At 41.9% G+C, this 26,085-nt stretch overlaps 1 protein-coding gene across 1 annotated transcript; it reads left to right on the forward strand.

The window, feature by feature from the left end:
- Positions 1 to 15,964: 15,964 nt before the first annotated feature.
- On the forward strand, positions 15,965 to 25,999 carry ZP3 (zona pellucida glycoprotein 3). Its single transcript, XM_072640272.1, has 8 exons — positions 15,965 to 16,394; positions 20,746 to 20,864; positions 23,639 to 23,742; positions 23,961 to 24,138; positions 24,215 to 24,332; positions 24,415 to 24,506; positions 25,216 to 25,337; positions 25,764 to 25,999. Exons 1-8 carry the CDS (start codon positions 15,981 to 15,983, stop codon positions 25,961 to 25,963), a joined length of 1,347 nt encoding a protein of 448 aa, XP_072496373.1. The 5' UTR covers positions 15,965 to 15,980; the 3' UTR covers positions 25,964 to 25,999.
- The last annotated feature ends 86 nt before the right edge of the window (positions 26,000 to 26,085 follow it).

The following is a 26,085-nucleotide window of genomic DNA, read 5'->3' on the forward strand; positions in this document are numbered from 1 at the left end:
GGAAGAGAGGAGAAGAAGGAAATCGCTCATCTGTCCCCAGTCGAGTGGTCGCCTCTTCAGATGGGGGAAGCAGGGCTTGGGGGCTTGGAGAGGTTGGAAATCCCCACTCACTTCCAGCATGACACCCTGGACCCCACACAGAAGGAGAAGGAGGAGAGAGAGATAACAAAAGGCAGGAACACATCCCAAACAGATCGGGAGGGCTGAAGTCGGGTGGTGGCTCAGGTTTCAGCGAGGCAGACCTGCCCTGGCTCTGGCCCCTGCACTGCAGGAAAAGGAAGGAAGGATGCCATTCATCACTTCGGACCCAAACTCTTCACCTTGGCATTCAAGGCCCTCCTCAAGCCCACTATGACTTACCTTTGTAGCCTCCTCTCATGCTTCTCCCTAAAAATGAACCCACAGCTCTAGTCAGGTCAGGATTCCCACTGCCCCCTGGTCACGTAGTGCTTATTTCTGATGCTGTTTCTTCTCCTTCCTCCTCTGTCCAAATTCTCATTGTCCTTCAAGACCCAGCTCTAATCTCCCCTGCTCTGTGAAACCATTTCCTTCTTGTGTGACTCAGAGCAAATCCCTTCTCTCTCCTTCATAGGTTTCAGTAAAAGTTGAAGTAGATAATGGCTAAACTCTCTTCCATCTTGAAATCCGCCAATCCTTCCCAATCCATTCCAGCCCCCAGTGATCTTTCTCCCACTCTGACCTCATGGCCCTCACCATGTCCAGAGGAACAGGAGCAAGCCCACAGGACTGGCTCTCAGAGTTCACAGAATGGACATACACCGGGGCTTTTGCTAAAAGGCATGCAAGATCAGAGGCTCCTAATCACTTGTCTTCATGATGGAGACTGAAGAGGCTAAGTGTGTGCATGGGTCACTCTGGTAAGATTCGCTTTGGCCTCTCGCCTTTTTTTAAAGTTTAATTCTGACTTTCAATGTCAAGAGAAAGCGACAAATAGAAACAGTCAGAAAAAGAGAAAGAGACAGAGAGCACATATTTCTATGCAGCAGAACACAAAAAGAGGATTCTATATTTATAAATATATAAATTGGTGAATATTTCATACTCTTAAAAAAGTAGAATAAATTCTACACATTTACTTTCAGAACTGTCCAGTTTGTGTCCACTTCTGAAAATCCTACTTTTGTGCATTTAAAGAAACATTATAGTGGTCCTCTTTTTTTTTTTTTTAACATCCTTATTGCTAAGTCCATCCATCAGTAGGATGTAGACTCCTTGAAAGCAGGGTCTGTTTTGTTCTGGTCTTTGTATACCTAGAATCTAACATAGTGCATCACCCTTAGCAGGAATTAAACAAATGCTTGTCAGACTAAATTGAGTAATCTCATTGGATCCTTACCACAACCTCAAGAGGTAGGTACTATAAATTTTACTGTCCCATTTTGAAGATTCAGAAACAAGTCCACAGAGGTAAAAATAACTTGGTCAACACCACACAACTAGTAAGAAGAAAAGAGAAATTCAACATCACATTGATGCCCAGGTTGCTTGATTTCAAGTCCAGTAGTACAGCTAGAATGCCATGCTCCCTTATCTGCTTCAACATCAAGGAACAGTTGCTAAGCACTTACTATTTACAGGGTCCTTCCCTATTAGTCGTATGATGAAGTTGAAAGCTTTTATGTCCACTGCTGGTCCAGTCTCTTGGCTATTTCTACCCTCCAAGACTCCTTCAAACACACTAACTTCCCAGTTCCTCCATTTCCTCATGACCCATTCCTTTACCCTCCCTCAGCTACTCACAGAGATGGGCACACCCTGGATCTTGCCATCAATCACAAATGTTTCACTTTCATGTTCATAAATTCTGAAATTCCTTTATCTGATCATAATCTTTTCTCATTCCACCATTCCCTTTATTTTATACCTCCTAGCTTTGTTTTTCATCCTCACTCTGACCTCCAATCGCTTCACCCATCAATTCTTTTCTGGGTCATCACTCCTAAACTTGCTATACTCTCCTGCCTTTTCTACCTTGACCCTTTGGTGAGCCACTTCAATTCTGTACTCTCCTCTTCTCTCTCCCTTGTCCTCTTGTCCTATCACTGATCTTGTTCTGCTAAGCCTCAGACTTGGATTAATTCCACCATTTGTTGCCTTTGCTCTTATTTACATACCTGAACAAATCAGTAGGAAATCAAGGAACCATTGCGACTCAGTCCCCTAAGTATTTCTATTACATAATCTTACCTGGGCCCTCACTACAACAAGGCAATCCTGCTACACCTTTTTAACCTACTCATGATCCCACTCACCACAGCATGTTTTCCAAATTTTTTCATGCTTTCTCAAACTTCCCACAGCTTTTCCTCCTTCTACCCTGTAAGCTCAGAACCTTGTCTCATATTTCACTGAAAAAAGAAATTGAGGCCATTCGCCAAGAACTCCCTCTTCTCTCCTGTTCCCCATCTTAGCTCACTCAGATGCCTTCAACCATTTTTTTCACCTCTGCCTCACACAAAGTGGCCCCTACGCCTTGTCAAGGCAAATTCCTATAAATGTACAAGTGATCCCATTCCATGCTCTCTTCTCCAGAAGATTAGTCTCCAGAGATGATTTCAGAAAAATCTAGGAAGACATCTACGAAGTGATACAAAGAGAAGAGAGCAGAACCAGTAGAATACTGTACACAGTAAACAACAATGTTGTAATAATGGCCAACTCTGAAAATCTTATCTGCCCTAAACAATACAAAGGCAATTCCAATAATCAGTACTGAGACAATTCCAAAAGACCCAAGATGAAAAATGTTATCTACTTTCAGAGAGCGAACCGATGAACTCTGAGTGCAGATCAAAGCATATTTTTTTAAAAAATTTTCTTTGTTTCTCTTTTTTGGTAACATGGCTAATATGGAAATATATTTTACATGAGTATGCATATATAACCTATATAAAATTACTTACCATCTTAGGGAGAAAATTTGAAACTCAAATTTTTTAATTAATTTATTTGTTTTCAGTTATCTACAATCACTTCCATAAGTCTTAGATTTTCTTCCTCTCACTCCCCCTTCCCTCCCTGAGATGGCATGCAGTCTTATATGGGTTCTACACATGGGTTCTTATTAAATACACTTTCACATTAATTATGTTTCATAGAAGAATTAAAATGAATGGGAGAAACCATGAGAAAAATCCAAGCAAAAACAAAATATAACACAAGAGAAAATATTCTGCTTCATTCTGCATTCCAGTTCCATAGTTCTTTCTGTGGTCAAAATTTTATTTTTAAAAAAATGAATGTTAATTATTTTTACATGTATTTGGAAAAATAAAATATCACTTATAAGAAAAAATATGTTTCACATGATAAATATCAAACTGCCTACCATTTTCATAAGAAGGGGAGGGAGAAAATTTTAGAACTCAAAATCTTGCAAAAATGAATACTAAAAAATTTTCTTGATATGTAATTGGGAAAAAATAAAATGCTTAAATTTTTAAAAAGAAAGAAAAAATAAAAATAAAGATCAGCAACAAAATAAATTTTAAAAAATGATTAAAAATAAATAATTTTTAAAAAATCATACCCTTTATCTTCTCTACTCTCTCATTAATCTTATATCTCTCCTTGTTTATTGGCTACTTCCCTGATGCCCATAAATATGCCCATACCCCCACCTTTCCCCAAAGCCCTTAACTTGATCCATCTATCCCTACTAGCTATCTTCCTACCTTGCCTCCCTTTCATGGCCTTGAGAAGGCTGCCTACAATTAGTGCCTCTGCTTCCTCCCTTCTCACTCTCTTAAGGCCTTGCTTTTCCTCACATACCATACTCCATTTCCTGACTCTAAGTATTTTCACTGACTGTCCCCCATATCTGGGATTCTCTCCTTCCTTATTTCCTCCTCCTGGTTTCCCCAGTTTCTTTTAACTGCCAGCTAAAATCTCACCTTCTACAAGGAACCTTTCCCAACCTCCCTTAGTACCATCTCTCCATTATTTCTAATCTATAAATTGTATATAGTTGCTTCCATATTTTATCCCCCATTAGTCTGTGAACCCCTTGAGAGAAGGGACTGGCTTTTTGTTTTTCTTTTCATTTTCTCTGGCCTTTCTTTGAATCCCCAACACTTCATACAGTACCAATCCCATAATAAGAACTTAATAAATGCTTGTTGACCTACTGAGTCTCTGCAGTCTGGTTTCTGACCTCATCATTTGATTTGAAACTGCTCTTTCCAAAGGTACCATTGATTTATTAATGGTCAAATCCAATGACCATTTTCTCAACCTTCATCCTTGACCTCTCTGCAGCCCTTAATTCTGTTGAGATTCTCCTCTTCTCCTAGATACATGTTTCTCTCTAGGTTTTCATAATGTGCTCTTTCCTGGTTCTCCTCACTCTCTTCCTACTCCTTCTCTGCCTCCTTTGTCATCTGGGCCTCCCTTGCTAAACTTGAGTATCCCCCAAGTCTCTGTCCTTGTCCCTTTTCTACTGTTTCACTTGGTGATCTCTTCAGCTTCCCTGGATTCAGGGATCACTTCTATACACATGATTCTCTAGCTCTAGTCATCCAACCTTAACCTCTTCCCTGACCTCCAGTCTCCTATCTCCTTGAACTGTATTATCCTGTAGATGACATCTCAACATGTCTAAATCTAAACTCATTATCTTTTCCCCTAAACCCTCTCCTTTTCTTAATCTCCTTACTATTAAGGGTACCACCATTCTCCCATTTACCAGGCTTGCAACCTGGGTATCATACTCTATGCATCACTCTCTCACCCCTCAGATCCAATCTGTTGTCAAGGCCTGTCAATATTACCATTGTAACAACTCTGGCACAAATGCCCCTTCTCTTCTATGATTCTGCCACCACCCTAGTGGAGAACCATATCATCTCATATTTATACTCTTGCAATAACCTGCTAGTTGGTCTCCTGGCCACAAGTTTTCCCCACTGTAGTCCATCCTCCACTTAGCTGTCAGATGATTTTTTTTAAAGATCTTTTAATGGTTCATTACTGGGTAATGTCAATGTTACCCACTCCTATTGGATAAACGTCAGTGACTGTCTATTTACCTCCCAGATCAAATACAAAATCCTTTGCTTGGCATTCAAAACCCTTCATATGCTGCCTTCCCCCATCCTTTCAGTCTCCTTACAGTTTACATCCTACCATGTACTCAGAGATCCAGTGATATTAGACTCTTGCTGCTCTCACACTAGGTACCCCATCTCCTGACTCCAGACATTTTTCCTGGTTGACCCCATGCCTAGAAAACTTTCCTTCATTGCTGCCTCTGGGCTTCCTTCAGATCCCAGATAAAACTTCATCTTCTACTAGAAGCCTTTCTTTATCCCTCTTCATTCTCCGATTGTTCCTGTCCATGTATGGTTTGCATATTGTCTCCCCCACTAGGCTGGCATATCCTTGACTCTTTTTGCCTGTTTCTGTATGCTCAATGCTTATAGCACAGGGTCTAGCACACAGTAGGCACTTAATACATGCCTACTGGCTTCACTTGCCTCTACAGGACTGTTGATGGTGCCATTGAACTACTCCTTGAAAGTCCTCTACTTCCATCTGCTGGTCTTCTTCAAAATTGTAGCTGCTATGCAACTTCTCTATTGAATGGGGAGACATCTGTTTACTTTTTAGGGGACAGTCTTAGGAAATGTCTCATCAACCAGGCTCTAGCAGTTGTGGGGTAGGGTGGAAAGAGTTGGGGGAAGGGATGGGGAGAAGGAGGGTTTGAGGTGAAACTTGGAGGAAGCTGGAGAAACCAGGAGGCATTCTAAACATGGTGGACAGCCATGAGAAAAAGCCAGGGCTGGGATGTATTTGGAAGGGAGTAAAGTATAATAGGAATAAAAAAGAAAGGGGCCAGGCAGTGAAGGAATTTAAAAGTCAAAGGGGATTTTAGACTTGATCCTAGAAGTAATAGGGAGCCACAGGGGTTTATGGAGAAGGGGAGTAACATAGTCAGACCTGAGCTTTAGGAAGATCACTTTGACAGCCATGTAGAAAGAGATCATGGGGCAGCTAGGTGGTGCAGTGGATAGAGCACCAGTACAGGAGTCAGGAGGACCTGAGTTCAAATCTTACCTTAGACACTTGGTACTCACTAGCTGTGTGACCTTGGGTAAGTCACTTAACCCCAACTGCCTCATCCTGGGTCATCTCCAGTCATCCTGATGAATATCTGGTCACTGGATTCAGATGGCTCTGGAGGAGAAGTGAGGCTGGTGACCTGCACAGCCCTCCCTCCCTCAAAACAAAAGTCAAGTGCAAGTCATGTCATTACTCTGATGGCATGGTCTTCTTCAGCAACAAAGGACAAACACACACACACACACAGAAAGAGATCAGAGAGGAGGAGACCACCCTGAAAGCTATTGCAATAGTCCAGGGGAGAGGATCCAAATGAGGAGGATGAGAGAGGCTCAAAAGTGTCTAATTAGAACTGAGGAGTACAGTGCTATGTCCACTATACTGGTTAATTGCCTAATCACCTTAGGAATTTCACTTAACAAATCTATAGTTTTTAAAATATCATGCTACTAGTAATAAAGTCTCTGCTCTCTCTAAAATATTACTTGTTCAGCCTATAGAACACATATGGATTTATATATGTATTCACAGAGCCTCTTTGCCATAAATCTAAGGGCTATGGTCAGGTTGGAAACCACTGACCTACACAATATCTCAGGCCTTTTCAGCTCTGGTGTTCCATAGGTGTTGAAGGGACTGACTCAAGTCTAGAGATGGTACCAATGTCACTCTTAGACGAGGCACAGAACCAGATGACTCTTTGAAACTCCTTTCATATCTTTCCCATAATCCAAAGTAAATATTTTGTTCTAGTTTGGCCCAACTGTGTTTCTCTTTTAGAAAGATGAGGAAGTGTGTGTAAATAACATCTCATTGGAGAAAGAAGCTTGTTGGAGGGTGGGGAAGACTAGGGGCAAAGAGCTGGGGCACTTAAATTCCTTTCAGTAACCCACTCAAGGCCTTTCTCTTTCAAGAAACTTGCTCTGACAGAACCAGAACATTGTAGGCAGTAACGGCCACATTGTTCGATGCCCAACTGATAGACTTAGCTCTTCTCAGCAGTACAATGATCCAAGACAATTCCAAAAGACTCATGATGGAAAATGCTGTGCACACCCAGAGAAAGAACTATGGAGTCTGAAGGCAGAGGCTGCTTTCTCTTTTTTGTTGTTGTTTCTCTTTCTGTCATGTTTGTTCCGTTTTGTTCTGATTCTTCTTTCACAACATGACTGATGTGGAAATATGTTTAATAGGATTGTACATGTATAGCCTAAATCAGATTGCTTGGCATCTTGGGGAGAGGGGAGGGGAAGGAAAGAGGGAGAAAAAAATTTGGAACTCAAAATCTTATAAAGAGGAATGTTGAAAATTATCTTTACATGGAATTGGAAAAAATAAAATACCATTAAGTGGGGAAAAAAAACCACAATAAAATAAAGGAAAATAAACCTGCTCTGAGTTCTCCAGCCCAAACTGATCCCCCTCCCCTCTCCCTGGATTCCTGTGGCACTTCACTATATCTCTCTTAATAGACCAGTGGCATTGTAATTCATAGGATGGAGGCTTATTCTTCTTAGACTTGACTGTAAACTCCTAGATGGGAAGTTGGGGCCACCATTCCTTTGTTTCTCCCCACAGGGCCAAAGCAAGACCAGAGGCAGAGCAGATAGTAAATGTGTAAAGAATAAATGGGTTGATAAATGATTCACTCCCCACTGAGACTTTGTTCATCCCTCAAAAAGGACATTGAGGCCCAAGTGGGGGAGCAATCCGGCCTACAATTCGTTAATTCACTGATCAGGTCTAAATCATTAATCTGTGCTTTCTTTGGTCTCTCTGTACAGTCTTTCCCCCATCGATGAATTCTGCCCTTCCCATTCTTTGATTGTTTCCCCAAGGTGATAACAACCTTTGCTTGGCTCCACTGTTCTTTGAGACATCCTTACTGGCCAGACCCTCTTGCTGCCTCAGTATCGAATCTTTCCCATACAGCCAGTCATCTGTATCAATAAGAGAAATATGCCTTGGGTTTGCAGTTAGTGGAGTGCTGGTGGTTAGTCCTTGACCCCTAGAAGATAATTGGATGCATCTCCTCCCAAAGGAGCTGCAGGCTTTCTGCCACAAAGAATCTGAGCAGGGGTGCTGCAGTGGCAGCCCTTTTCTGGAGAAGTGGGATAAGCTGGGATGCTCAGTCCCAGGCCTGGTGCTTCAGGATTTTTATCCACTGCTTTTAAGAGAGGCCATGTCAACCTTAACTTGCTCATTTCTGTTTTGTGCAATTCAATGAAAGGCAATAGATAATTACCAAGCCTCCTTGCATAGATCCTTGTGTTCAACTATGTTGTGCAGGGTAGAGGAGGAAGTAACTTCAGGAAGTGACCAGGACATGAGACTGGTGACTTTGCACAGACCTCCCTCACTTGCAGCCCTCCATTCACTTGCAGGTCCTGGTATCACCTTCCTGATGTCACGGTCCTCTTCAAGGATGAAGGACAGACAACATCTCATTGGAGAAAGAAGCCCAAAGCCCGTGAAAGCTAAATTAAAATATAATACTGACTGTATCTTACAGTGTAAGACTATCGATGAGCGCTGGGTTAGAGGTCAGATAGAGTTGAGAAGTCAAGGAAGTCTTCATAGTGGAGATGGGATTGGAGCTGGGCCTTGAAGGATGGGAAAGATTTGGAGAGGCAGAAAGGAAGGAGGCAGGCATTCTATCAGGGTGTCTAGGTAATAGAGTGGATAGAACACCAGACCTAGAGTCAGGAAGACTCATCCTTGTGAATTAAAATTCTGGCCTCAGCCACTTACTAGCTGTGGTACCCTGGGCCAGTCACTTAACCCTGTTTGCCTCAGTTTCCTCATCTATAAAATAATCTGGAGAAAGAAATAGTAAACCACTCCAATAACTTTTCCAAGAAAACACCAAATGGAGTCACAAAGAGTTGAACGCAAGTAAACAAGACAGAGGAGATTAATAATTTAAGGGTCTGTCATTAAGTATATTAATAACTAGCACTTTAAGATCATCTGAGTGAATCTTCACTGTGACCCTGTGAGGTAAGTGTTATTATTATCCTTTTTTACAGATGAGGAAACTGAGCCTGAATGCCCTGAGTCCCAAAGCCTCATAGTGTCTGAAGTAGGATTCAAACTCAGGTCTGTAGAACACAGGTCTCTACTTTCTTCACTGTGCCAGAGAGCTGCCTCCAGCAGTGTAGACATGTGTGCCATACCTCAAAGCAGTGGGTGGCCCCAAGGTTCAGCAGATTTCTGTTCCACGCAAGGAAGAACAGTTAGAACCATCCAACAATGAAATGGATGGTTTCTGAGAGAAGCTAGTGACTAGGAGAGCTTTCAGGCAGAGTCCAAATACCTACCTGGGAGAAATGTGACAGAAGGGAAGCCTGCATCAGACAGGGGTGAGACCAGATGATGGCCAAAGGCCCTTCCAAATGTAGATCTCCATGATTCTGCAAGAGGAGAGCCAGAAAGGGTAAATTGGGAAGGGGGACATGAGAGAATAGGCCCTTCCTAGGGAGAGGGTAGGGACTGTAGAGACCATGGTCATTGAGGCACACCCTCCAAAAACTGAGTCCTGGAGGAGAAGGTGAGGGTGTGGAGGATCAGGAATTAAGTGGGGAAAGACACACCTTCCACTGTCATCACATCATTTTTACCTGGGCCAATCCAAACCTCTGCCTCTTGGACACACCAGCTCAGGCAGCATGTACCGAATTCCGAATTCTGTTCCCTTCTCCTCATCTCCCACCTGGGGGGCAGGAAGGTGATTCCTTTCTGCCAATCAGAGGAAGCATACAGTCTTTCTCCCTAGTTAGTGACACTCTCTAGACTTTCTCTCCCAACCCACGTGCCCATGAGCAGGTTAGGTCCCCAGAGCTTGACTGACTACATTTCCCCCTTAGGATTCTAGGGGCATTCCAGGGGGCCACAGGGCTCTTCTAATCCTATCATTCTGAACCCGCTCTAGTGCTCCAGGAAGGGTATTTATTTCCACAGCATCACCGGTGGTCAATGCTTCAATATCATTTCACTCACTGATATTTCCTGAGTGTCATCACAAAGCAATTCCAACAAATGATTTTTGACAAAGGAATGTTTTCTTGAAAGATATAGCAAAAACCCAAATTACAAAATTTTTCCTTCCAAACCAGGGACACATTTCCCCATTCCTACCCCCACCCCTACTACCACCACCTTGGATCAAACTTAAAATAATTAACATAAGGCATTTGCCCCACCCAGGTCACTTCCAGCTAAGGCACAGCCATGGTGCCCTGGGAGCAGTCACTCCCTGACCACAGCTAAGACAAGGCTCCTCAGAATTGATCTTCTGCTGGATCCAGCGGGTCACTTCCCAGGGCTGGAGGAGAAGGCAACCAGAGACCAAACCCAGGTATCTGTTTGTTTGTTTGGCGACACAAAGGCCTATTGTGTGTGTGTGTGTGTGTGTGTGTGTGTGTGTGTGTGTGTGTGTGTGTGTGTGTGTGTGTATGTGTGTGTAAATATCAACTCACAATTGAATTCAGTACCACCATGTCAGAGAATTCTTATAAATTTTGCAGAAATGAAAAGTCTGTTTGTAAGAGTTTCACCAATCATATGCATAAAAGAAATCATTCAAGAAAGAAGCATGAAAAATGCTGTTTGGCTATGAATTCATTTAGAGCTCCAGATTTTAATGACTCCAGTTCAAGTGGGGCCAGAATACCTACAAATGAGAAGAATGTGGACTTTACTTCCTTAGAATATCACTGTGTTCTGTGCCTCACAAAATAGCCTCAGGGAAGCAACATTTGTGGAGGCAAATACTGGAATATGAATTTGAATTTTCACGCCTATTACAGAATCCACTCTGGTGAGAAACCTACAAATATATTGAGTGTGAGAAATGCTTCAGTGTCTAGTGTCTACACCAGAAAAAAATCCTATAAATGTGACTGTGAGAAATAAATACTTGAACCAAAAGTTCACTGTACTCTTCACACATTAGAGAGTGCTACACAGGGGAGCAGGAACAGGCAGTGTGGCAAGGAGAACACAGCTATGTTTGTATTTTGGCTTCTCTGCCACACTCTTGACTCATGTTGATCTTTACCACTAAGACCCTCAGATCTTTTTTTTTTTTTTTTTTTTTTTTTTAGTATAGACCTTTGATGGGAGAGGCAATCAGGCAATCAGGGTTAAGTGACTTGGCTAGGGTCACACAGATAGGAAGTATTTGAGGTCGAATTTGAACTCAAATCCTCCTGACTCCAGGGCTGGTGCTCTACCCACTGTGCCACATAGCTGCTCCTAGACTTTTAAAATATGTTATCTATCAATACCTTCTCCATCCTCCACTGGTGTAGAGTTTTTTTAAACTGATATATGGTGCTTTTTTACATCCTTCATTTCCTAAGATTCACTTCCCCTTTGTGGTTAGTCATTTCAGTCATGTCTAATGCTTCATGATTCCATTTTGGAATTTTCCTGGCAAAGATACTGGAATGGTTTTCTATTTCCTTCTCTAGCTTATTTTATGGATGAAGAAACTAAGGCAAACAGGGTTAGGTGACTTGCCCAGGGTCACCTAGCTAGTGAGGCTAGATTTGAGCTCACAAAGATGAGTCTTCCTGTTTCCAGGGTCTATCCACTGAGCCACCCAGGTGCACTCATTTCCCCTTGGCTACCCCTTCTTTCAAAGAATTTTTAAGAAGCAGTCTAGCAAAAATAGCCAAGTATCACAGTGTATGCTACATTCCACACTCACAGTCCCCCACCTCTTCCAAGAAGGGAGTGAGGTGTCTTCTTAGATTGTGTTTTCTAATTACAGTATCCATTTTATTACTGTTCTCTTTCCCATGGTTGCAGTCTTTCCTACTGGTACTGCTGATCTACGGAGCCCAAGTAGAAGACTTTACAATTCTTCCTATTAAGTTATATGCCATTAGATGAAGCCTCTCAGTCTAGAGGGAAGGGAATGAGCATTTACTTAGCATCTATTATGTAAGTAAGTGTCTACAACAATCCTGGGGAGGTAAGTGCTAATTTTATCCCCATTTTATAGTTGAGGAAGCTGAGGCAGACGGAAGTTAAGTGATTTGCTCAGGGTCATATAGCTAGTAAGTATCTGGGGCTGGATTTGAACTTAGGTCTTCCTAACTTTAGGCCCAGTGCTCTATCCATTGTACCGCCTCGCCTGCTAAACTCTTTATTTGGCTCCTAACTCAATCATCTATGACACCAAGTGTCCCAGCTTTGTGCCATCTGAGAATTTGATGTGTGCTATCTATATCTATCTTCAACTAAGTTACTGGGGGGAGGTGGGGAGGAGTCCTACTCCACTGCCTTTAAAAAAAAATCTGTTGTCTTCCATTGCCATAATCTAAATAAGAATTCTATCCCATCAAGTCTCTATGCTACCTATAAAATTATAGTTATTTTCTCCCATCAAGATTTCTGAGTCATGAAAGCATGGATTAAAAATTAGTTAGAAACTAAATAATCTAATCCTAAAGAATGCATGGGTCAAAGAAGAAGTTATAGAAACAATCCAAAAAGAGTGACAACAATGAGAAAATTTACCAAAATTTGTGGGATGCAGAGAGAATTTGAAGGAAAGTTTATATCCCTAAAAGCATACATCAACAAAAGAGAGAAAAAATGGAACAGTGAATTGAACATGCAACTAAAGAGGCTGGAAAAAGAATAAATTAAAAAGATCCAATTAGGCACCAAAATGGAATCCTAGAAATCAAAGGAGAGATTAATAAAATGGAAAGGTTTGTGGGGTTTTTTTTTAAAACCATTGAACTAATAAATAAAACTAGGAGCTAGCTTTTGGGGGGAAAACCCAATAAACTAGATAAACCATTGGATAGTTTGATTCAAAAAATAGAGTGAATGTACAAAAAATGAAGATGAAATTAAAACGATTATTAGGAGTTATTTTGCCCAATTGTATGCTAGTAAAACTGACAATTTAAGTGAAATGGATGAATATTTACAAAAATATAAATTGCCCAGTATAACAGAAGAGGAAATAGAATACTTAAATAACCCTATCTTAGAACAAGGAAATTGAGAAGCTTTTCACAAAATACAACATCCATTCCTATTTAAAACAAACAAACAAACTAGAAAGCACAGAATAAATAGAGGCTTTCTTAAAATAAGTAGTATCTATCCAAAACCAAAAGCAAGTATTATCTATAACAAGAATAAACTTGAGCAGTCCCAATAAGATCAGGGTGAAGCAAGCATCTATTATCACCACTATTATGCAATATCACATTAGAAATGCTAGTTATGGCAATAAGACGAAAAAGAAATTGAAGGAGTAAAAACAGGCAATGAGGAAAGGAAACTATCACTCTTTGCATATGACGTAATGTATACTTAGAGAATCAACTAAAAAACTAGTGGAAACAATGAACAACTTCAGCAAAATTATAGGATATAAAATAAACTTATAAATAATCAGAATGTCTGTATTACCAACAAAACCCAGCAAGAAGAGATAGAAAGAGAAATTCCATTTAAAATAACTGCAAATATAAAATACTTGGGAGTCTACCTGCCAAGACAAACCTAAGGGCTGTATGAACACAATTACAAAGCACTTTTCCACAAATAGAGTTAGATCTAAATAATTGGAGAAATACAAATTGCTTATGCATGGGTCAGCTGAGCCAACATAATAACAAAATGAATAATAAAATGATACAAATGACAATTCTACCTAAGTTAATATACTTATTCAGTGTCATATCAATCAAGCTACCAAAAAATTATTTTATAGAGCTAAAAAGAATAATAACAAAATTCATCCGGAAGAACAAAAGGTCAAGGATATCAAGGGAAATAATTTTTTAAAAATGTGAAAGGAAGTGGCTTAGCAATACCAGATTTCAAACTATGTTACAAAGCATGAGTCATCAAAAAATCTGATGCTGGCTAAGAAATAGAGTGCTGAATCCTTGGAATAGAATGGATACACAACATATAGTAGTAAAAGACCCTAGTAATCTAGTATCTGATAAATCCAAAGATCCAAGATTTTGAGGCAAGAATTCTCCATTGGACAAAAATTGCTGGGAAAGCTGGAAAATGGCTTGGCAGAAATTAGGCACAGACCAACATCTCACACTGTATACTAAAATAAGGTCAAAATGGATAAATAATTTAGACATAAAATGTGATATCATAAATTTATTAGAGGACCATGGAAAAATGTACCTGTTAGATTTATGGATAAGAGAAGAGTTTATGACCAAACAAGAGAAGGGGAGGATCATGGTAGGTAAAATGGGTAATTTTGATTGAATTAATAAGTGTTTGCACAGAAAAAACTAATATAGTCACAATTAGAAGGCTAGCAAGAAACCGGAGGGAAAAATTTTTTAAAGCATGTTTCTCTGATAAAGGCCTCATTTCTCAAATATACAAGTAACTGAGCCAAATTTATAAAATGAGTCATTCCCCAATTGATAAATAGTCAAAGGATATGAACAGGCAGTTAGTTTTCAGAAGTCAAATCTATCAAAAGTTACATAAAGAAATGTTCTAAATCACCATTGAGTAGAGAAATAGAAATTAAAATAACTGAGATTATCACCTCTATCAGATTGGCAATCATGACAGAAAAGGAAAATGACAAATGCTGGAGAGGATGTAGAAGAAAAAAGATGCTTTGTTGGTGGAGTTGTAAACTGGTTAAACCATTCTGAACAATCTGGAACTACACCCAAAGAGTTATAAAATTGCGCATACCCTTTGACCCAGTAATACCACTACTATATCTGTATCCCCAAAAGATAATAAAAATGGGAAATTATCCATACAAATATAATAGTTCTTCTTGTGATGGCAAAGAATTGGTGATTGAAGGGATGTTCAACTGCAGAATGGCTGAACAAGTTGTGGTATACGATTGTGAAGGAATACTACTGTGTCATAAGAAATGAAGAGCTCGATGGTTTCTGAAAAACCTGGGAAGACTCATATGAACTGATGCAGAATGAAATGAACGGAACTAGGAGATCGTTATACATAGTTACAGCAAAGCTTTAATGATAATCAGCTGTGAACATTGACCTCGATAATCCAAGACAATTTCAAAGGACTCATGATTTATTTCCACCTGTAGAGAGAAAACTCGTTAACTCTGAGTGCAGATTGAAGCCAACTTTTTGCTTAAACTTGTTTATTTTTCTTAGGGTTTGTGTGTGTGTTTTATGTTGCAACATGGCTAATGTGGAAATATATTTTTCAAGACTTCATACATATAATTGATATATTATTTATCTCCTCATTGGGTGGGGAAGGGGCAGGCAGGAGGGAAAGTGTTTGGAACTCAAATATTGTTTAAAAAAATTTTTAATGTAATTGGGAAATATTTAATGATGTGATATGTATATAATGATATACATGCATACGTATACACAAAACCTCTAGTTGGCTTTGCTTATTATCCAGATTTTGTGCATTGATAGACTTGATAGACAGCAAGGACTTTTTTTTTTTTTTACTGACCTTTACTCTAAATCTTGTCTCCGGTGAATTCCTGAACCTGTTGGGGATGAAAAGCAGTGGAAGATAGGGCTGCCCTTTTTCATAGCTTGGTAGGGTCAGAGGAAAGGAGAAAGGGAGAAAATGGGGAATCTTTTTGCCTGGGAGTTGGAGGGGTGGAAGATGCCAGAGAAGACCCTTCATTTGGGTACTTCCATGCCCACTGTTCCATAGATGTAAGCCTTAACATCATCACCAAGACTAACGATGCTCCTCAAGGTGAAGGATGCTGTCTCCCCAACAGCATAGGCTGGGCTGCTCAGTAAAGATTTGTTAATGGGGTTGGCTGTTAATGTGATTGAGAGAGGCAGGTGAAAGTGAGATGCCTCAGAGTGGGAAGGGCTGGGCTATGAGCTCCCCAGGTGTGAGCAGTCTGTGCTCCCTCCATGGGTATAAACAGGCCCTTTTCCAAAGGGAGAATCTGGAAGCCGCATAGGCCTAGGTTGTGGCTGGTGGTTGGGCTCTTGCTCTGGAATATGGCTGAGGGAGGCTGTTCTTGGCCTGGTCTTGGAAGAGCTATGACTCACGGGTCCTCCAGCCTTCTCCCTTTCCCTGTTCTGCTCCTGATGCTTGCCGGGGCTTCTTGGCAGGCACCCTATTCTCCCCAGCCTGTGCAGGTACAGTGCCTGGAGTCCCAGATGGTAGTCAGTGTTCAAAGAGATCTGTTTGGCACTGGGAAGTTGGTCAAAGCAGTGGACCTTAGCCTGGGCCCAGAGGGCTGCAGGCCTGCAACTTTGCAAGAAGATGCCCAAGTAGTCACCTTTGAGGTCGGCCTCCATGAGTGTGGCAGTGTTGTGCAGGTAAGACTCCAGCCCCCTTCCTTAGGGAAATGTATGCATGTTTCCCTAGGCACCAACACAGTTCAACCAACTGCTATGAACTGCCTATCCATGCTTGGGAGCACCAAAACCAGAGACAGCATCCTAAGGACTGCCCCGGATCTGGGGAAAGACTTCATCCTGACTCCCACTTTCTGAAGTGATGATGGGATCACAGACTTAGAGCTAGTAGAGACCTTACAGGTCATCCCAACATCCCCATTTTACAGATGAGGAAACTGAGGCTCAGAGAAGTAAAAGGGAAGAACAACAAAAATAATGGCTAAGATTTACACAAGGGGCTGAGTGGTGCAGTGGATAGAGCCCCAGGCCTGGAGTCAGGAAGACTCATCTTCCTGAGTTCAAATCTGGCCTCAGACACCTACTAGCTGTGTGACCCTGGGCAAGTCACTTCACCCTATTTATCTCAGTTTCCTCATCTGTAGAACATCCTGGAGAAGGAAATGGCAAACCACTCCAGTATCTTTGCCCAAAAAACAAACAAACAAAAAAAATCAACCTAACTTAAATGGAGCCACAGAGTGTTAGACATGACTGAACAGCAAATGTGCTGAGTACTTCACAGTTATGATCTCATTTGATCCTCACAGCAATCCTAAAAGGAGGTGCTATTTTTTTATTCCCATTTTACAAATGAGAAAACTGAGGCAAGATGGGTTAAGTGCTTTGCCCAGGGTCGCACAGCCAGTGTGTGATAGGGAAATGGTGTGAGAAAGCTGGAAAAGTAACAGAATTTGAAGCTCCATCAATGTCCAAATAAAAAGTTTATCCTTCATTTGGTTAAAAAAAAAAATGGGAAGCCATGTCCAGTACTTAAGTAGAAGAGTGTTACTTATTGAGTGTGTGACAAATCACTCCCCTTTTGGCCTTGGTTTTCTCAACTGCAAAAATTAGATTTTGTACCAGCTCACTCCTGTCTCTTAGCACCGACGTTTTACAAGCCTGGGATATCTTTTCTACTTGAAGAGGAAAAGGTGGCCATCCTGCCTTCAAGGGCATTAGAGTGTGGTTGAGCAGACAAGAGGGAAATATACAAAGAAGCTGGATGAATTACTAAGATGTGTTGATTATCTTAAGTGAGCTCAGGGAAGGCTTTTAGTACCTGGTACCCCACCTGGAAGGATGAGAAGAGTCTGCACAGGTGAAGGAAGGTCTTCCATTTGGAGAGACCAATGTTGGCCAAGACCTGGATGAAGGGATATCTATGGCAGGCTTATGTTGTCTTATGTTGGGGCAGGGGACAGTAATTAACAGTCTAGAGTGTGGGCCATGGGAGGAATTATAGAAATCTTCTGGGGAGGGGGGCGGGAATAGGGCATGTGGGGCAGCTGGTGACACAGTGGACAGAGCACCAACCCTGGAGACAGGAGGATCTGAGCTCAAATCTGACCTCAGATACTTACTAGCTGTGTGACCCTGGGCAAGTCACTTAACAGCCATTGCCTTAAAAAAAAAAAAAAAATGAAAAATAGGGCAGCAGGCAATGGTAGGGTGCTTCTCATTCACGTCCTTTTCACATCTCACTCCAACAACATCTCTCAATTCTCCTTGCTTCCAGTCTCTTTACTGCACAGCTGTTAAAAAATCACCTTTCTAGGCTCCAACCTTCCGAGGCTACCCATTGCCTCTAGAATAAAACACAAACGTCTCCCCCTGCTATCTAAGGCTCTCCCCAATCTGACCCCAACCTACTTTTTAAGCCAAACGACTATTAGATCTCCCTTGAATTCTGTATTCTCCCTCCTTTCTCCATGGAGTCCTACCTTCACTCATTCTAGAGAACCTGTTTCCACCTCTCGACGACTCCTTGGAATCCAAGTGTTCTCCAAGGCTGAGCTGAGGAGCTTTCTTCTGTGATGACCTTGTTCCAGTCATGGGTGCAGGCTCCCTTATCCTCATCACCCTGCCCCTAGAGTGGGCAGGGACTCTGTTCTCCTTTGGGGTCCCAGAACTGAGCTCAGGATTTTGCATGCAGTTGGCACTTGATGTTGTTTTAGTGATACCTTTAACATTTTATTTCTGGAAACAGCCCTTTCCTACTCAGAAAGCCATCTATTTTAACACAGAATGTAACGAAAGGGCAGGGCACAAACAACAAAAACAAAAACTGCAGCTAACCACCTAGGTGGTATCTGAGTATGGGTTTCACATTCACAGTCCCCTCCCCCCCCCCCCCCCGCCCCCGTCTCTGTAAAGAGGGGAGGGAGGGGCATTTTTTTCAATTCTTCTCTGCGGTCAAATTCAGTCATAGATATGTAGCATGCAGTTTCCAATGATTTGTTTTGGGTTTTTTTTACTTTTTTTTTTGGCTTTCCTTTTCAATGTGGGCGAGGGGGACAGGAGGGAGGGAGAAATCAGAACTCAAAATCTGAAGGAAAAAAAGAATGTCAGAATAGTTGCTACCTATAATTTAGAAAAATTTAAAATAAGAGGAAAAAAGACTTTTTTTTTTTTTTAAGATGATGTGAGGGGAGACTCAGTCACCCTATCTCACTCAGGTTAGAAGTTCAAAAGTTATTCAACAGGTCTAACCCCACTGCTGATCAGCATGGAAGCTTTGACTCATTTTGTTTTCTACCTGGGCCAGTTTGCTTCTCCTTAGGCATCCTGGTAGCCCCCCACTTCAGGGACTTCGCTTGACCCAGTCTAGACATTCAATCGGTTTTTTCTTACAGGAGCTCAAAACACTCCAGTTCAAGACATCCCCTTAAGCCCTCCTGGAGTCAGGAAGACCTAAATTCAAATTTGACCTCAGACATTTACTGTGTGATCCTGGGAAAGTCACTTAACCCTTTTTTGCCCCAGTTTCCTCATCTATAAAATGCGCTGGAGAAGGAAATGGCAAACCACCAGTATCTCTGCAAAGAAAACCACAAATGACGACTTGAAGAGTCAGATACATAGTCAGACACACTTAAAATAATCAGCAACAAAGCACTTTGAGGTTTGCCGCATGCCTTATCTCACTTCATCTTCATAAAAACCCTGTGAAGGAGATGCCAGTATTATCCTCAGTTTTATAAATGAGGAAACTGAGGCTGAGAAAAGTTAAGTGACTTGTCCAGGGTCACAGGTATTTCTACCCGAGGCAGAATTTGAGCTCCAAAATTCTTGATTCTAGGTTTATCCTTTATGTCACCTAACTAGCTGCCTCTAACACTGCAGATCAGTACCTGCTCTGGGAGACTGGGAGGCTGGGAGGCTGAGAGGTTGAGAGCTGGACTTCAGATAAAGAAACTGAGATTTAATGATTTGACCATGGTTACAGTGCTAAGAAGGCTCAGAGGTCAGATGTGAACCCTTCTCCTTCCTGACTCCCACGTCCTGACTCCCTGACCTTGCCCCACTGCTTTTTCAGACTGTACTTCTGCTATTCATATTTCTCTACTATCAGACTACAGAGGCCCTTTTGTCTAACTCTGCCCTATTGTACACCCATTAGCTTCATTTCTCATCTGGCTGCGCTTCTCTGGGACTTTTCTGACTTTATCATGTCCAAGAAGCTAATTACTGGAGAAGCCTGCTCAGCCTTGGGACTCTACCTCACTATTACTGGAGCCTCCCTTTAAGGAGGGAGTGTGGCTTGAAGCGTTTCCTCATTTTCCACTTTGCTGCAATACTTTGGGGTTTCTCTGACTTTTTTGTGGTGCCCTGGGCACCTTCTTGCCCTACCCTACCCCCTTCAGCTTTCTTTTCTTCCTCTTATTAGCTTGTAAATTCCTCGAGAGCAGGCACTTTTTTTTTTTTTTTTTGTAGCTCCAGCTCTTAGCAAAGTGCCTGGCACATTGTAAGAGCTTAATACATATTGATTCATAGACTAATTGATTCAATTATAGGAAAATTACAACCTCTTAGATACTCATTTGTAAAATGAAAGGAATGAGCCTTACAGGTTTGGTGTGATGAATTAGTATTGTAACCCTTATAGCACCGTCAAATTTTGACTTGTATGTAATGGGAACGAAAAACCCCATGTAATAGAACTTTTGGCTATGCTACTCTCATATGTAGCAGTCCTATGATGGAGTATCCCACAAAGTGGGAACAAGATTTCCCAAGTGTTTCTGGAGAGAAGCAAACCTTCATTCCAAAGCCAGCTACCTACTTGACTGTTACCTTATTCATTCTTTCACCAGGTTCAAAGGCAAGGTAGGACTATGGTCTGGGTTAAGGCTTGTCTTTTGGAAGGAGGGGTAGTCTATGGGACCTCATACACGATAAGTAAAACCACATTGAATTGAATTATAACTTGCTATAATGGAGCCAGCTGTGATAAGGGTTAATTGAACTACTTCACCATTGGTTCTTTCAGGTAACTCCAGATGGGCTGATTTACCGCACAAGCTTGTTCTACCACCCACGCCCAGTTGGAAATTTTACCATCTTAAGGACTAATCAGGTGGAAGTTCCCATTGAATGTCACTATCCTAGGTCTGTATCAGATGGCAGTCTGCTTTTTCCCTTCCAACGATAGAGAGCTCACTAGGCAGATTGACTCCTCTCTATAAATCTCAGTTACTGAAAGCTTCAAACTCCTAAGTGTTCCCCTCAGAAACATGGAGTAAAACAGAGAACCTTCTCAAGTTTCTTCCCTCCTTCCTATAGTTTTTTCTTTCTTTCTTTTTCCATGGCTACTTATATATTTTCATTCCCTGAGACCTTGCTGCAATTTCCCTTGTCTTTCTTTTTACCACCCTCGATTATTGTCCTTGGGCAGGAGTGGGGAACCTATAACTCAAGGCCACATGTGGCCCTCTAGGCCCTCAAGTGTGGCCCTTTGAATGCAAATTTCACAGAACAGATTCCATTGGAGGCTACATGTGGCCACAAGGCCGCAGGGTCCCCATTCCTGTCCTTGGGTAACTTTATGCTTTAACTAGGGGGCAGCTAAGTGGTGCAGTGGATAGAGCACCGGTGCAGGAATTCAAATCTCACCTCAGACACTTGACACTTACTACTTGTGTGACCTTGGGCAAGTGACTTAACCCCAGTTGCCTCATCCTGAGTCATCTCTAGTCATCCTGATGAATATCCGGTCACTGGATTCAGATGGCTCTGGAGGAGAAGTGAGGCTGGTGACCTACACAGCCCTCCCTCGCTCAAAACAAAATCAAGTGCAAGTCATGTCATCATTTCTCTGATGGCATGGTCTTCTTTGGCAATGAAGGATGAACAGAATTCAGAATTAGATGACAGTATGAGGACTTGACTTACGTCTCCTGGTTCTGTCACTAAGAAATAATCCACAACTTACATAGAATAAGAAGATCTTGGGCCTGTCTAATCTAATCCCCTTCTTTTACAGATTAGGAAACTGAGGTCCAGAGAGGTCAAGATTTGTCCAAAGTTTCTAAAATGGGCCTTGAGAATAGGTCTGACTTGCCACCAGGGCTACCTAGCTATCTCCATTTTGATTTTGTAAATCTTAGCTTCATACCAAGCAGATGTGGGACTGGTATCATGAAGCTGTTTGTTAAATGTCAACCATGGCACCAGTCAGAGGAGTGTTCCCAGAGCCCCTGCTGAGGGAGAGTCATCCACCAAGACTCACCCTAGCCTCTGGGAAGATGCAGGGGATGTGAAGGTGCTGGATGAGCCTAGGGTTGTCCTCATACTTCTTTTAAGTGGTTGAAAACACGTCTAAGACAACCCAACCCCTGAGTGAAGGGTGTGTGGGTAGGTGGGAGAAATGTTCTTGTCCTAGGCTGAAGGGCATGTGAGTACTGATAAACTTCGTTACCTGAGATCCAAACGGTAATTATGTGAAGAGGTAAGCACATAAATCAAGGAGGTTCTGTTTTGTTTTTCAGAAAATAGGCCTTTCCAGGATTGTGTTTGTGAATCTTTTCTACTGATAGGATTTAGAGTTTCAAGGAAACTTTATCATGGAACTTTAATGTATACTCATACCTCTTATTTTAAAATTCTCATCCCTTATGAGAGTTTCTTCATCTGAGACATGGGAATAACTAAGCAGAGATCCAAGGTAGCCTAGGATAGTAGATGAAAAAACCATGGATTTAGAATTGGGTATTTTAATTCCTACCTCTGTCACTCTGTGTGACCAAAAGCAAGTCACTTTGCTCTGCTGAACCTTGGTTTCCTCATTTATAAAATGGTGAATAATCTGCCAAACAGGGTTGTTGCAGGGCTATTTATAAGGCCTAAAGGACTTTGCTATTTCCTTCTCTAGCTCATTTGGCAGATGAGGAAACTAAAGCAAACAGGGTTAAGTGACTTGCCCAGAGTAACATAGTGTCTGAAGTAAGATTTGAACTCGGAAAGATGAGCCTTTGCAATTCCAAATCCAGCGTTCTTTGCACTATGGTGCCACCTAGCTGCCCCCAAAGGGCTTTGTAGAAGTAAGTTATTGAGTGGTAGATCTCTAATTGAGGAGTTCTCAACCTTGCTTAGGTCATGCATCCCTTTAGCAATCTGAGGTCTATGGACCCTTTCTCAGAATAATGTTTTTAAATATACATATGATTACAAAGGAAAGCAATTATATTGAAAATACTTATAAAAATATCTTGAAAAACCCAAATTCAGACTTAGGTCATGATTATCAGATACAACCTGGATGAAAATTCCAGCAAAAGACTAAGAAGGAATAATTGGGTAGGAGAAGAGCCAGGAGAGAGTAGTGTGATAAGAACCTAGAGCAAAGAGTCTATCAGGAAGAGGGTGATGAGAACTGTTGACTGAGAAAATGTCACTGGAACAATTAGAGGGGTGGGGAGACTAAGCCTTTGTAGAGTGCCTACCTTGTTCCAGACACTGTGCTAAGTGCTTTACAAATCTCTTCCGAACCTTGCAACAACTCTTAGTTGCTATTATTATCCCTATTTTACAGTTGAGGAAACTGAGGCAAACTGAAGAGCACACAATTAGCGAGGCTGGATTTGAATTCTGATCTTTTTGACTCCAGGCTCAGAGCTACCTAGCTGAGAGTAACTTTGGAGAAAACAACTGAATGTTGAGAACAAAAGCCAGATTACAAAGAGTTAAGAGAGTGAGAAGAAAGGAAATAGATGGCCTTCTGCAGATGGCCTTCTCAAGGAGTTTAGCCAGAAGAGAGAGAGAGAAAATAGAGAAATCCAATGAAAGGTTTTGGAAGATGGGAAGAGATGGGCATGTTCAGTAACCCTCCAGGTCGGCTCTATCATGTGATTCAAGCTAGGCAGACACTCTGTCTCTTCTCCCAGGTGGGGCAATGTCAGCAGCAGAGATATCCAGCCTACGTGGGTGCCCTTCAGGTCCACCATAGCTTCGGAACAGAAGCTTGGCTTTTCTCTGCGCCTGATGAATGGTAAACCGAAGGGGATGAGGGGGAGGAAAGGAGCCCTACCCAGCCCATACACATAATCCTCTCATCCTGTTTTAATTTATGTGTGAAAATGTTCCTTATTAGGTCTCCAAGTTCAGAATTCTAAAAGCATTAAAGAATTTAAAAAGACCAAAACCAACAACTTTGCCCCTGCTTTTTCAAAGTATGTGTATAATATTCTTGGTGACTCTGCCTTCCAGATGACTGGTCAGCTGAGAGTACCTCGGCTCAGTTCCAGCTGGGTGACAAAGCCCACCTTCAGGCTGAAGTCCACACGGGCAGCCATGTGGCCCTGAGGCTCTTTGTTGATCGCTGTGTGGCCACCCTGAGCCCAGACAAGAACTCAGAGCCCCGTCATGGTATCATTGATCACCATGGGTAAGTACCCCATTCCACCAAGCTCAGACCTCCCTCTTGAAGAGTATATCCCTTCATCCTCTTCTTGTTCTTCTAGGTGCCTGGTAGATGGCCTTTCTGATTCCTCTTCTGCCTTCCAAGCCCCCCGGCCTAAGCCAGATACTCTCCAATTCACAGTGGATGTGTTCCACTTCGTCAATGATTCTCGGAAACTGGTAAATACTTTCCTCTACTGAGAGTCAAGGAGATCACTGTATCTTCCTACCCCTCCCCAATATCTGACCTCTTCTCTCCTAGATCTATATTACATGCCTTCTGAGGGTCACTGCCACTGACCAAGCCCCAGACCAGATAAACAAGGCCTGTTCCTTCAACAAGTCCATTAATAGGTAAATGGGTCTTGGGAGTAGGAGTAGGGAGGTGATAAGGTGGTTACCCATCAACTAGATCTCTAATCAATTTTCCACAATTGGCACAAGGATATTCCTAAAGCCTAGGACTGACCATGTCACTCCCTCATCCTTCCAATAGCTCCTTATTACTTGGGAATAAATCTACATTCCTCTGCCTGGCATTTAAAGCCCTTCACAGCCTGGCCCAAATCTGTAACAATGAACATTTTTCACACACAAATTAGAATAGGATGATAGGATTGTGTGTATGGAGTGGGTAGGGTTCCTTTCTTCTTCCCTCTTCCCCCCCCCACCTTCATCTTATATATTCCTGTCACCTTATACATGCTCGCCTTCATACAGACACTATAGCCTTACTGTTCTTCACACATGGCATGCCATCTCCCATCGGCTACACATTGCACCTCCAACTTTTTTGAATTGTTAGATTTCTTCAAAACTCTGCTTAGACACCCTCTTCATGAGGTCTTACTGATTGGACTCTTTACCCCCAACTACCTACATGTTTGCCTAAAACAATTATCTCTACCATCTCTCCATCAACCAATGGACTATAAGCTTGTTGAGGACAGACAAGGACTGTTTTACATTGCTGTATCCCTAGCATGTAGTAAATATGCCATAAATGTTTGCATTTCTTCTCCTCATTTCCATCCCCCTGGCCTGCCCCCATCTCTTTTCCCAGCTGGTTTCCAGTAGAAGGACCTCCTGACATTTGCAGATGCTGCAACACCAAAGACTGTGGACACCTAAACAGGTCCAGGAGACTACTTCCTATCTCTTCAAAGCCGTTGCAACAGCGACAAGGTAAAGTATATATGAAGATAGCTAAGGGTCCCCAGATTCTTCATCCTTAGTTCATCCCATCCATGCTTGGATCTAGAAACAGTTCTCTCAAGCATGGAACACTCTTAGGATTCCATCTCTTGTCAGATGGCTTCCCCTACAATTATTGAACACTAATAACAAAGTAGGATGATCTGGGTTCAAATTCTGATTCTGCTGCTTACTACCTAGATAGATTGATTTGGTTTCTACTGCCCAGGCCTTCATTTACTCATCTGTAAAATAAGGTGACTGGCTAGATCACCTCCAGGGTCCCTTCTAGCTCTGTAACTGTGATTCCGAAGACTACTTGGTCTAAATTTAGCAAGGGCTAGTGGGGCATCCAGTCATAGGTATTAAGCCCTACTTTAAGCCATGAGGTTTCATCTTCTTTCTCTTCACCCCCAGAAAGAGAAGCAGACATCACTGTTGGGCCTGTGTTCTTGGCACTGAATGTCAGCCACCACACCCCATGGGAGCCCAACCCGGATTTTGTGGAAAAGTACGCAGCCCTTAGCCTGGGCCTGTCCCTGATTGCTGTCTTGGTTTTCACCTTAGTCATCATGGCTCTAGTTCTCCTCTGTAGGAAGCACAAAATTGCCTCTTGATTTTTCTGTCACCCAATAAAAAAAAAAGACTTCTCATGCTTGACTGGTGTAGTATTAATGAATCAGCCTAGAGATTACAGGACTTGTTCTCAGATTGGTCACTGAAAATTGCCCTGGGATGA

Source organism: Notamacropus eugenii, chromosome 2, assembly GCF_028372415.1.
Source record: "Notamacropus eugenii isolate mMacEug1 chromosome 2, mMacEug1.pri_v2, whole genome shotgun sequence".
Lineage (NCBI taxonomy): Eukaryota > Metazoa > Chordata > Mammalia > Diprotodontia > Macropodidae > Notamacropus > Notamacropus eugenii.

Bases quoted from the DNA above. Each gene is read 5' to 3' on its own strand.
- ZP3 (XM_072640272.1), top strand. From the start codon at position 15,981: ATGGGTATAAACAGGCCCTTTTCCAAAGGGAGAATCTGGAAGCCGCAT. The intron at 20,865-23,638 runs GTCTGTATCAGA...CTCTTCTCCCAG, and splicing joins ATTGAATGTCACTATCCTAG to GTGGGGCAATGTCAGCAGCA. The intron at 24,139-24,214 runs GTAAGTACCCCA...TTGTTCTTCTAG, and splicing joins GGTATCATTGATCACCATGG to GTGCCTGGTAGATGGCCTTT.